This window comes from Bos indicus x Bos taurus, chromosome 3 (genome assembly GCF_003369695.1).
Source record: "Bos indicus x Bos taurus breed Angus x Brahman F1 hybrid chromosome 3, Bos_hybrid_MaternalHap_v2.0, whole genome shotgun sequence".
Taxonomy (NCBI): domain Eukaryota; kingdom Metazoa; phylum Chordata; class Mammalia; order Artiodactyla; family Bovidae; genus Bos; species Bos indicus x Bos taurus.
Window position 1 is genome coordinate 25,303,929 of NC_040078.1, and position 13,239 is coordinate 25,317,167.

The 13,239-nt window shown below is 39.5% G+C and overlaps 1 protein-coding gene across 3 annotated transcripts in view; it reads left to right on the top strand.

The window, feature by feature from the left end:
- Window positions 1–13,239, top strand: part of SPAG17 (sperm associated antigen 17) — a 252,300-nt gene that overhangs the window by 141,234 nt on the left and 97,827 nt on the right. For all 3 annotated transcript variants that reach the window (XR_003510028.1, XM_027535676.1, XM_027535679.1), the window contains exons 21-24: window positions 837–1,076; window positions 2,483–2,594; window positions 5,293–5,451; window positions 6,801–6,914. Coding sequence is in view for 2 of the 3 variants with exons in the window: in XM_027535676.1 (XP_027391477.1) it covers window positions 837–1,076; window positions 2,483–2,594; window positions 5,293–5,451; window positions 6,801–6,914 (625 nt within the window). In the remaining variant the exon portion in view is untranslated. The remainder of the gene's footprint in view (window positions 1–836; window positions 1,077–2,482; window positions 2,595–5,292; window positions 5,452–6,800; window positions 6,915–13,239) is intronic.

Sequence of the window (13,239 nt, forward strand, 5' to 3'; positions counted from 1 at the left end):
GGATTGATTTAACAGTATGAATAACCTTTGCATTTCTAAAACAAACTTCCCTGCAGCTTTTCCTAAAGTTTAGTCCTTATCCTACAAAACCACATATGCCATAATTGCTTAAATATCTCTGGAAGAGGAGAGAGTTAAAATATGTATGTTTTTGTTCCATCCTAACTGATCTTTGGCAGTAGAACCTAGGAATTTTAATTTTTAGTAAGCTCCTGGGTCCATCTTTATGTACATTATTGATGAAAATTATAACACCAGCTTTTCATGGCATATTATTATTTTAATAAATAACTAGATTTGACCTGATAGTATTTTATCTAAAATTTTTGTGTCTAAGATGATTGAAATTATAAGCTTTTATATTGTTTTTAGCACGCATCACTATTAAGGTTATGTTGGCTTTTTAAATTTAGTTGATACACAGTATTATATGTTATATTACAATGATGATTTAATACCTTATCATTTTTGAAATACATTATGTTAGGAATGTTTCTTTGAACATCTAGTCTATCATATTGCCGGTTATTTAGAACCTAAATTGGGGATTTGACTCATGTGGAAAATATAGGAGGCAGGGAAACCAGCTAAGAGGCTGATGCAGTAGTTCAGGTTAAAGATAAAAAGAAACCTGAAGTTAAAGAAAAAACTGCAACAGAGGTGAGTGAAGAAGCTGCAGTGAGAGAATCAAGGATTGTATGACAGTCTCTAGTTCAGTATTTTGATCCATCAGAGACATAGCTTATAAAAATTCACGTAAAATGGTCTCCAAAGTGAACCTGAATGGGATCAAATTTGTTTCAAAATCCTGTTAAATGTTTTAAATGTGTTTACAGGCCTGGAAAGAAGAACAAGATCGGTTAGCTGAAGAGGAACGCTTAAAGGAAGAAAAAAAAGCAGAAAAGAAGAGTAAGGAGGCTGTTAAAAAGAAAGGCAAGGAAAAAGTAGAAAAAGAAGATAGTAAGATTTTCAAGAAAAAATCTTTTATAAAGGAGAAATTGAAAGAAGAGCAAATGAAGATCCCGGAAGTAACAGAGGAGCCCCTCCAGGAACCAGAACCTGAGAGAGTTTACCCGGTAGAATCAATTTTCTAAAAAGCCCCTTTGGGTTATTCCTAATTGTTTGGGGGAAAACTCGGCTTCTGTGGAAACAAGGTTTTCAGTCTTCACTGCCGTCAGAGAGGCCCTGGGGTTCCTGCCAGTTTGGGTGATCTCACACCTGCAATCCACCCTCTGATACCTGGAACCTTCCTTGCAGCCAACTGGCAAGACAGCAACACCCTCAGGCCAGTTTTTCTTGAGTGCCATGAAGCTAGTTTTCTAGATGGAATTTTGGCACAAAAGCATTCATTTAGGTGTATGTAAATAAGCAACTGTGATAGGTCAAATGTTACCAAACCGAACTTGGGTCCACTTACCCACACACAGTAAAGCCAAGCTACTGACAGAGGGTTGTTGTGAAGGAAAGTGCAGCATTTATCGCAGGGTGCCAAGCAGAGAGTCCTGGACTCAAAGTAGCTGACTCCCCAGTGGGTTTCAGGAAAGCAGATATAAAGGCCAAGTGAGGGAGGGGAGTCCCAGGCTACATGATCAGCTGTGCACAATTCTCTAGTTGATGGCGAGGTAATAGGTCTTAGGGGTAACAGAGTCACAGGGATTAACATTATCAATCCTTAGATGTCAATAGGTCTGGGGGCTACTGTGCTTATTGTCATCAAGTCGTTAATTTCTTCCATTTAGTGGGAGTTTTAGCATCTATAAAACAACTCAGGAAATGTGCATGAGATACTATTATCTAGGTACTAAGAGGAGCTAAAGCAGAGGATTTGAGGGAGGCAGTCTCTCCTGCGAAGGCCTCATAGGGTCCTGAGCACACAGAGGTTGGTTTTATCTGACTTAGATGACTGGACTTGCTGGGGGCATTGGGTTGTCTCTCTGTAGGCACCCACATTTCTTGCCTATAGCTTTTACCTTTCCCAGTCTCTCCCTCAAGCAGTTTTATGAGAAAAACATAATGGGCAAAAATGAGGGGAAAAATAATAGTCCTCATCCTTTCTAGTTACTACTCTGAGCCAGTTGTTCTCAAGCTTTAGTATGTAATCAGTGTCACTTGGAGCTATATTAGCCACAAAGTTGGAAAAGTCTTTAACACATGACCTTCTAAAGTGTAAAGTTAAAAAAAAAAGTGTAAAGTTATTAATATTCCTCAATATATCAGTTCACATTAAACAGAAAGTTAATAGCCAATGAAAGAAATTGGTTTCTCTTCCTATGGTATTATGAAGATAACCCAATGAACAGAGTTTAAAATCATGAGATAAAGAGGCCAAAGATAAGATGGACACTGGCCTCTGAGTCTAAAAAGTAATAGACAAATCCTTTAGCAAAAATAAGGCTTATGGCAACTTGAAGTGGCTCACACAGATGACCTAATCTTTGTCAATGGCCATTCCACATTCAAAGCATGATGTTTTCTCTTCTAGTTTCATGGATACAACATGGGAGAAATACCCGTGCAAATCTCAGGAACAAATTATTATCTGTATCCTTCTGATGGAGGGCAAATTGAAGTAGAAAAGACAACATTTGAAAAAGGTACCATTTGACAGCAGCTGGTTAATGGCTTGGAAGATATTAGCCCATTTCAGATCACCGTGGGGGCTTGTCCTCCTGACTGTTATGGGTGAGAGTAGTGATGTGCCCCCAGTAGCTCATATACGCACCACGTTTGCCATCTTCAGACTTCACTCTTTTCTGTTATAATAGCCTCTGCAAGGCACAGGCCGCCTCGAGGTTAGCTGGACATACTAAGACAAATGTTCCATGATATGAAAATATTGCTATAGGATTGGAAAATAATAGTAACTGCAATAAACTAATCATTACTTAATAATGTTAATTAGAACAGACAGTGTTATCTCAGAAACCAAGCACATACTGTAAATTTAGAGCCAATTCCTGGTTTGGTCTTCTGGAGCACAGAGCTTGGGGCCCTGCCTCTGATCCAGTTATTTTAGATATAGAGTAATTGCCTCTGGATTCAGAAGTCATTAGGTGAGAGGGGATCTTGCAGAATGAATTGAGGCAGACCTAGGCATGTCCTAGGAAAAGGACATACATTGTTCCCCGCAAGGGAAGAGCAGATCTGGGCTCTAGGAAACTTATCAAGGATATCTCGTAGAGCTTCTCTTTTTACTGTGCTTTAAAGATTTCTTAGGGTGGGTTTGAGGACCTGGGCTTTATTTAAACAACTTATCATCTTGTAGGGAGCAATGGTTGCTGAGAGCTGGGAAGACTCAGTGGGAGGGAATGTGAGAAGGATCCTGTTTAATGTCCACAAGATTATGCAACCCAACAAGGGCCACCAAGGCTGCTCCCACCTACGCTCTGCCTATGACACCAGCCACCCCTTCTCACCTCCTACCCTTCCTCCACCTGCCATCCCTCTCTTAGTTTTCCTTCCTCCCTCCCTTCCTTGTCATCAAATGACCATAATTTAATGAGGAAATTATTGCAAGAGTGAGAATGCTATTCCCTATGTGGAATCATGGCTCAAGCATCATTAGGTAGTAATTGCCACATCAAACAAAAGATCATACTAATGATTTTTTTTTAATTTTATTTTTAAACGTTACATAATTGTATTAGTTTTGCCAAATATCAAAATGAATCCATCACAGGTATACATGTGCTCCCCATCCTGTACGATTTTTAAAATAAAAAGGCCTGCAAGTTATTCAAATTATTTAAAGAATGGTTTTGATACAACTTCTATCAAATGCCAGACTTTTTACTATATAAAATTTGTTTATTTAAAACATGAAAGGGATTTTTATTATAGATGTTGTTTAGTTGCTAAGTCATTTCCAACTCTTGCGACCCCATGGGTTGTAGCCGACCAGGCTCCTCATTTCCCAAGCAAGAATACTAGAACGGGTTGCTATTTCCTTATCTCATTAATAGATTGATATACATATGTATTTATATTACCATATGTTTCAGTATTTAGTATTTTGAATATCATCCCTAGGTGTAGAGTATAGTGATAAAGATGAAACTCAGAATCACATAACTGAGAAGAGCACTAGACTAGTTTTATAATGTTATGTTCTGTTTTCAGTAACTGTTCTTCACTCATCAATATTTTCATATGCATATAATGTATGGAGAAATGTGAAAGTGGGCTTCCCTGACAGCTCAGTTAGTAAAGAATCCTTCTGCAATGCAGGAGACCCTGGTTCAATTCCTGGGTTGGGAAGATCTGCTGGAGAAGGGATAGGCTACCCACTCCAGTATTCTTGGGCTTCCCTTGTGGCTCAGCTGGTAAAGAATCTGCCTGCAATGCGGGAGACCTGAGTTCAATCCCTGGGAGAAGGGATAGGCTATCCTTTCCAGTATTCTGTCCTGGAGAATTCCATGGACTGTTTAATGTATATAAGTTTCAGATAGTTCATATGCTATCTGAAAGTATACTATTTTCATCTTCATCCTATCAACTTTGAAAGATGATCATTCAATGAAAGTTGAAAAGCCTTGAAAAGCCTGGGTGAAAAAAAAAGAAAAAAGCTGAAAGAGGAAAGAAAGAATGAGTCAAGACACTGGAAGAAAGAATATGTTTGGGAAATTCTTCAGAGGGTAAAGCGTCTGCCTGCAATGCAGGTAGACCTGGGTTTGATCCCTGGGTCAGGAAGATCCTCTGAAGAAGGAAATGGCAACCCACTCTAGTACCTTTGCCTGGAAAATCCCGTGGACAGAGGAGCCCTGTAGGCTACAGTCCATGGGGTCTCAAAGAGTCGGACACAACTGAATGATTTCACTTTCACTATGTGATCTTAATAACAACTACTGTAACTAACATTCATGCAGTTCTTTGTAAACTGCAAAATCTTTTCACATTAACCCTGGCATGTGATTGATCATAAAGTTGAGTATAGATGAGGAGCCTGGCGGGCTACAGTCCATAGGGTTGCAAAGAGTCAGACATGACTGAAGAGTGACTTAGCACACACATAACCTTAGCTCAGCCAATGTATTCTCCCTTCTGTAATTTGATTTTAGGTGTGAGCAGAAAATCTGAAAACATTTCCCTGATCCACCTGCTATTTCTTCCTGGAATCCTACCATTACTTTATTCCTTTAGGTATCTTTTTATAAAAATGGCGACATCCCTAGGTATTTCCAGCCCTGGCTTACATTCTATTATGTAAATTGGCTGCATTATTTTGAAGTTTTATTACAGAGTTTAATGGGGCATCACCATCAGCCCACTTTCTATCCCATGATTCTTCCCCAGGTCCAACATTTATCAAAGTGAAAGTGAAAAAGGACAAGCACAATTTTTTAATTCACTTAAGAGACCCTAGGAAAATTGTGGAAAAGGAGGAAAAAGAAGGGGATTATCTTTCAGAAGATGAGAAAGAAGAGAGAGAAAGAGAGCAAAACTTTGAAGCAGGTAAACAGCTTCGTCTTTGTGGCAGTGTATCAGTACTTCAATAGGTCAACCGCATCCATCTAGCAGAAACACAGGTATCCCCAGCAGGTAGCATGTGTGATTTTTCTAGATGATAACTGAAGTGTTTTGCTATCTTCTGTATATACATTTTCCATAATATAATGTGTATATATAACACATTGTATACATAACTGATCTATCGTGGGCTGCTTCCTTGGTTTTGCCTCCTCTGGGAACCCAGCTTTTGATTCCAGCTGACATGCAGGCTACCTCGCCTGGCTATGTTTATGCAGTAACACTGAGTTTGCAGTATCCATCCTGGCCTGAATTTTATTTTATGCACTATACCATGTGCAGTCTCTAGGAGTCAGGTCCTCATTAATCAACTCCTACTTGAAGGTTTGGCTTCTCTTCAATGTTGATTGCAAATGATGGAGTTTTTATCTGTGCTCTTATCACTTCATTCTCCCTGTAGTCTCAGGTTTCTCAAGTTGCAAGGACAAGAAAAAAATCCTAAATTTGAACATGAGCATCTCTACCTGCTTGTAGGTGAGAGTTCCAAATGGATGTCCATTAATCATACACCATGAAACTTCCTAATTACACCATTTAACGTCTCCAGGCACCTTTGACTGGAGAAATCAATTGCTTCTCACCCAGTGTGGGTTATACCTGCAAACGAAAATGAGTTAATTAATAAAATGCTTTAAACACAAGTTAATAATAAGTAATAAGATCAGTAACTAAATCTTGCTAACAAATTTAGTTACGGTCTCAGTACTTTCTAAATTCAAGGTAAGAATACAGTGTTTGACAAGTATGAATGTACCCAAGAACATTTTAGTTTTAAAAATAAAGAAATTTTAATGGCTTTCCTGTGTTTTGCCAGATATAAAAATACATGGTTTAGTATAAAAATTAGGAAATATAGGAATATTTTTAAAAGATGACAGTTGCCCATAAGTCTACCACCCTAGAAGTAACCACTATTCACAGTATGTTTCTTTCTTTCTTTATCATGATGTGAAAGTGAAAGTTGCTCAGTCGTGTCCGACTCTTTGCGACTCCATGGACTCTACAATCTGTGGAATTCTCCAGGCCAGAATACTGGAATGGGTAGCCTTTCCCTTCTCCAAGGAATAATGAGCAGTTTCCTATTCATTAAATATCCTCTACAAACAATTTTTCAATGATTTCATAATAATTCATTGGTGTATATTTATATATATAATTTACTTAATCATATCCTTGTTTTAAACATATTTAGATGATTTCCACTTCTCACTGAATTTTGCTTACTTTTTTTTTTGATAAAACAGAAATGTCCTTGATTCAATTTTATCTTTTAGAAGGATCAAATGCAGAGAATAAAGCTGTCAGCAAGTTTGGATCTTTTTCTGCCACCTTGGAAAATGGAATCTGCCTTTCAATAAGTTACTATGGATCAAGTGGATCAGCACCAGGTGAATTAAACACAACAGAAAGGATAAATGTCCCGTGACCAAGGGCAGCTGCCCATCCTCCATCTGCTCACTTGTTGATAAACATGGTCTGATTTAATGCCCCTCATTTCCTGAGCAGTGGGAGTATTTGTGTGTGTACATATATATGTGTATGTACACATGTCTGTACACATATAATCTTTCACACATAGAAAATAACAGTGGTTTGGCATTTTAAACAGCATTGATCATACGTATAATCTCCCATATAACCACATATACATACATATAAGTTATCTTTGTGAACTAGCCCATGAAAATCAGTCTGTTAGGTGGTGACAAAACCAGCATGATTGGCTGAGGAATCCTCTTGATTTTCTTCAGAATAATATTTCTCTGAATCCTGTGTTTGTGGAACTTCTCACTGTGCCTCAGAACATTAGTCTTAAAGGAGCCATTCACTAAACATCTTGAAGGATTTATTTACCCTTCTCTCAATAAACAAATTCTCCAACTGGAAGCTAGTTCCTTACAAACCACAAAATAACCTGTCACTTTACCAAGAACCAATTAGGAGAACTTGTGGGTTCTCAGGCATTTTATAGGGATCTATCCACAAGATGTTAAAAAAAAAAAGCTTTATAAAATGAAAAGGTAATCCTGATGCTGTGCTTCCTTACACTATGTGGGAATCTCTGTGATCAATTATCTGCCTGACCATGTAGATCCATTTCTCTAGAGACAGGATTCCTATGGATCATTAATCCACGTTTCTTACCTTTAGTCCCTTAGTGAACTAAATTTGTTAGTATTTTTGCTTTTGTTTGGGTTTTGACCTTGAACTTTGCATTTTGATTTATTTTTAATCCATTTGGAGAAGTCATTTGGTGCCTAGCAAATTATGTATTAAAATCCATGATCACATACAATCACTAATCACACCCCTTCTGAACAAGGTTATCAATTTTTTACATTAAGATATTTACATTCTACTCTCTATCAACTATACTGCTGCTATTTCTTAAGTTATTTCCTTATTCTCAATGAATCCTTAAATTCATATGTAATCTTTCGGTTTAATACAGATGTTCCTCATTTTAGGTTATAGATATTGCATTTGAAAATGTTTATAGAGTAGATAAGAAGTATTGTTTTAGTTTCTGTATATTTTTAAAAAGTTGAAGGCATGGGTCTTTGTAAAAAAACATTATAAATTCCTTAAGGATGTATACAATATTAATATTTAAGAACATTTATCTACTAATGGCTAAACAAATTTTCAACTCAAGTCTCCCATCTTAATTCAATATACACAGCTCTCTGGAGCTTATTCATTTTGCTTAAATGAAATTTTATGCCCACTGATGATGATACTACTTTATGCTTCCAATTCCCTTCTCTCCCCAGGCCCTGGCAACCACCATTCTACTCTTCAATTCTGTGAATTCAGCTATTTTAGATACTCACATAAATGAAATCAGGCAGTGTTTGTCTTTTTGTGACTGGCTAGGGCTTCCCTGATAGCTCAGTTGGTAAAGAATCCACCTGCAATGCAGGAGACCCTGGTTGATTCCTGGGTTCGGAAGATCCCCTAGAGAAGGGATAGGTTACCCACTCCAGTATTCCTGGACTTCCCTTGTGGCTAAGCTGGAAAAAAAAAAATCAACCCACAATTCAGGAAACCTGGGTTTGATCCCTGGGTTGGGAAGATCCCCTGGAGATGGGAAAGGCTACCCACTCCAGTATTCTGGCCTAGAGAATTCCATGGACTGTATAGTCCATGGGGTCGCAAAGAGTCAGACACGACTGAGCGACTTTCACTTTATGTCACTTAGCATAATGTGCTCAAGGATCATCCACAGTGTTGCACGTTACCGAATGTCCTTCTTTTTAAAGACTGAATGGTGTTCCACTGTAAGTACACATCACACTCGAACCATTCATCTGTCAATGGGCCTTTTGTATTATCTCCACAACTGGGCTCCCCTATGCTTTTTGTGCCTTTCAGTTCCTTGATGATCCATGTTATCTCTTATTGCCCATGCTGTGCCCCTTGCTCAGAACTCTTCCTCTTGCCATATATACCACCACTTTCAACAGTGAACTTCCTCCCATGCTTCAGGACTCAGTTTACAGGTTACTTGCTCTAAGAAATGCTTCACTCATGTGAACTGAGTCTTTGGAGGTGAGTGGAACTTGCTTAGGCAAAGAATCAAAGGAAGGGAATTCTATACCAGGAGCAGCATATGCAAAATCTTAGTAATATAAAAGTGTGGCACATTTGTAGAAAAACAATTGCACAGTATAGTCAGGCCTCCATATCCCATATCCATGGGTTCTGTATTCATAGATTTGACCAACCTCAGGTTTAAAATATTCTTTAAAAAAATTCAAGAAAATTTCAAAGAGCAAAACTTTGCTCCCAAATTGGCCATATGCCAAGCACTGTGCTGAAGTCAGGTGAATGATGGGATGTGTAGGCCCTCCCTACTGTGACCTCCAGCCATATCACAGATCCACAGTCTCTCCAGTGCTCATTATATGAGCATTGTTCTTCTGGCATTTTGCTTGTTTGCTACACATGTTATGTGTGTATGCTTGGTTTCTGTGACAAATAGTTCCCAGTAGCAATTAAGTGGTCAAAGCAATCCCACAAAGGCCAAGAGGGGGCACAAAATGCTATCTCTCAACAATAAAATATAAACCTTTAGATTTTTTTTTCTTTAATTTTATTTTATTTTTAAACTTTACAATATTGTATTAGTTTTGCCAAACATCAAAATGAATCCGCCACAGGTATACCCGTGCTCCCCATCCTGAACCCTCCTCCCTCCTCCCTCCCCATACCCTCCCTCTGGGTCGTCCCAGTGCACCAGCCCCAAGCATCCAGTATCGTGCATCAAACTGGACTGGCAACTCGTTTCATACATGATACTCTACATGTTTCAATGCCATTCTCCCAAATCTCCCCACCCTCTCCCTCTCCCTCTTCGACAGAGTCCATAAGACTGTTCTATACATCAGTGTCTCTTTTGCTGTCTCGTACACAGGGTTATTGTTACCATCTTTCTAAATTCCATATATATGTGTTAGTATACTGTATTGGTGTTTTTCCTTCTGGCTTACTTCACTCTGTATAATAGGCTCCAGTTTCATCCACCTCATTAGAACTGATTCAAATGTATTCTTTTTAATGGCTGAGTAATACTCCATTGTGTATATGTACCATAGCTTTCTTATCCATTCATCTGCTGATGGGCATCTAGGTTGCTTCCATGTCCTGGCTATTATAAACAGGGCTGCGATGAACATTGGGGTACATGTGTCTCTTTCCCTTCTGGTTTCCTCAGTGTGTATGCCCATCAGTGGGATTGCTGGATCATAAGGCAGTTCTATTTCCAGTTTTTTAAGGAATTTCCACACTGTTCTCCATAGTGGCTGTACTAGTTTGCATTCCCACCAACAGTGTAAGAGGGTTCCCTTTTCTCCACACCCTCTCCAGCATCTATTGCTTGTAGACTTTTGGATCGCAGCCATTCTGACTGGCGTGAAATGGTACCTCATTGTGGTTTTGATTTGCATTTCTCTGATAATGAGTGATGTTGAGCATCTTTTCATGTGTTTGTTAGCCATCTGTATGTCTTCTTTGGAGAAATGTCTATTTAGTTCTTTGGTCCATTTTTTGATTGGGTCATTTATTTTTCTGGAGTTGAGCTGTAGGAGTTGCTTGTATATTTTTGAGATTAGTTGTTTGTCAGTTGCTTCATTTGCTATTATTTTCTCCCATTCTGAAGGCTGCCTTTTCACCTTGCTAATAGTTTCCTTTGTTGTGCAGAAGCTTTTAAGTTTAATTAGGTCCCATTTGTTTATTTTTGCTTTTATTTCCAATATTCTGGGAGGTGGGTCATAGAGGATCCTGCTGTGATGTATGTCGGAGAGTGTTTTGCCTATGTTCTCCTCTAGGAGTTTTATAGTTTCTGGTCTTACATTTAGATCTTTAATCCATTTTGAGTTTATTTTTGTGTATGGTGTTAGAAAGTGTTCTAGTTTCATTGTTTTACAAGTGGTTGACCAGTTTTCCCAGCACCACTTGTTAAAGAGATTGTCTTTAATCCATTGTATATTCCTGCCTCCTTTGTCAAAAATAAGGTGTCCATATGTGCATGGATTTATGTCTGGGCTTTCTATTTTGTTCCATTGATCTATATTTCTGTCTTTGTGCCAGTACCATACTGTCTTGATAACTGTGGTTCTGTAATAGAGCCTGAAGTCAGGTGGGTTGATTCCTCCAGTTCCCTTCTTCTTTTTCAAGATGGATATTTTAAAAAGTGACAAGTGCCTTGCTGAAGTGGGCTGTAAGGTCACTAAGAACAAATGCAACATTCTCACAGTAATGCAGAAAGAAGCTGAAATTCATAGAAGTGTTAGATCTGCCCCTACAATGGCAAAAATGGTCTCTCTGGTTCATGCCAAAGTGCTTGCAAAGACAGAAAGCATTTTGTGTGTAGCTAAGGGCCATGGCGTGAAGCATGTCCCTGGGGGTAGCGAAATTATGGATGAAAGAGCACATAGCCTCTGTGAGCAGTGCTGTGGGGAGGTGAGGAGATCAAGAGGAAGGGGCTTAAGGGTCTTAAGAGATGGCTGCTTAGGTAGTAGAGTGTTAAAGGTCCCTCAAAAAACTTAAAGGTCATGGAACAATCAACATTAGCCGATGCCAAAGCAGCATTGGTGTTTCCAGAAGACCTCGAGAAACTCACAGAAGAGAAAGTTCACTTTCCAGAGCAAGCCTTCAGTTGTGACAAAACAGGCTTATTCTGGAAGAAGATGCCCAATCGTATCTACATCTGTAACAGTGCCAGGTAAACCCTGGGGTTCAAGGCCTAGAAAGTTCACCTTACTCTGGGGCTATGCGGCCATACAGCAGGTAACATGATCAAGCCTAGTCCATAAGCAAACAACTCCTGGGCCAGAAGAACAAGAACAAAAATTATCTGCCTGTGCTCTGGCCGCACAACAGGAAAGTTTGGGGGACAGAAGTCTTGTTCTTGGAGTGGTCCCTCCAAGGCTTCATTCTTGAAGCGAAGAAATACCTCGAAGAGAAGGGGCTGCCATTCAAGGGGTTCCTCTTAATTGGCAATGCTCCCAACCAACTGAATTTCTCTGCCTCATTGACAAGAAAGTGGAAGTGATGTTCCTGCCTCCTAGTGCTGCATCACTGCTGAAAGAAAGTGTGAAAGTGAAGTTGCTCAGTCATGTCCAACTCTTTGTGACCCCATGGACTGTAGCCTACCAGGCTCCTCCATCCATGGGATTTTCCAGGCAAGAGTACTGGAGTGGTTGCCATTACAGCCACTCAATCAAGGCATCATCAAGGACATTAAGACAACTTACATCCACCTTACCTTGGGGGAGATTCATGCTGTCCTTGGTGCTAACCTGGACTGCAGCATCATGGATTTACGGAAGAGCTCCACAGTTGCGGTTTGAACTGTGTTTATTGCAGAGTCTGTAGGTACCCTGAAGCCTGAGACAATCAGTGCATGTTTGAAGCCATTATGGAATGAGGTGGTTGATGGTCTCAACAACTCCCCCACTATTGATGTAGAAATCATCAAATATCTCAAATATCTGAATATCTCAAATGTTGAAGGGAAGATGGGGGGGGGGGTGCCTCCTCTGACATGGTCTAGAATGATGTCGAAGAACATATAGAAGAAGATAAAAGAATCCTTAGCAACAAGGAACTCAAAGATCTGCTGAAGTCTTCTGCAGATCTGTGATGATGCAGAAAATTTAGAGGAAGCAGAGCCATCAATTTGAACACTTGAAAAAATGGCATTGACTTTTCAATAGGTGCAAGTGTTAAAGGATGTGATCCACAAATACAATCCTTTTTTGGACTGAAGCCTCTGTGTCACCCAAGGTATAACAGCATACCTACAACCACTGCAAGACTTGTTTGATGATACATAGAGAAGGAATAAACAGCTTCCTCTAGCAATGATTCTAACTAAAGCATCTGCAGTTGTGAAGCCTAGACCTTCAACACTTGAAGATCCTCAGCCTTCAACCTCCAGAGATCCTGACATTAGTGTTACTGAGCCTCCTCCAAAGTGTCAGTGTCTGCAACTGGAACTCAGTTATCTGGACTGAATACCTTCTGACATCCTGTCATAAGGCTTAACTCAGCCTGATGCCTCACCACTTACCAACAGGGCCACACACCTCATCAACTCACCACATTGGTACCGAAGACACGATATAGCGATCATCATCATAGTCATCATCATCATCCAAGGGAATCGAGAGAAGAACCAGGGTTATGGGGAGTGTTAGCACCGTGTGT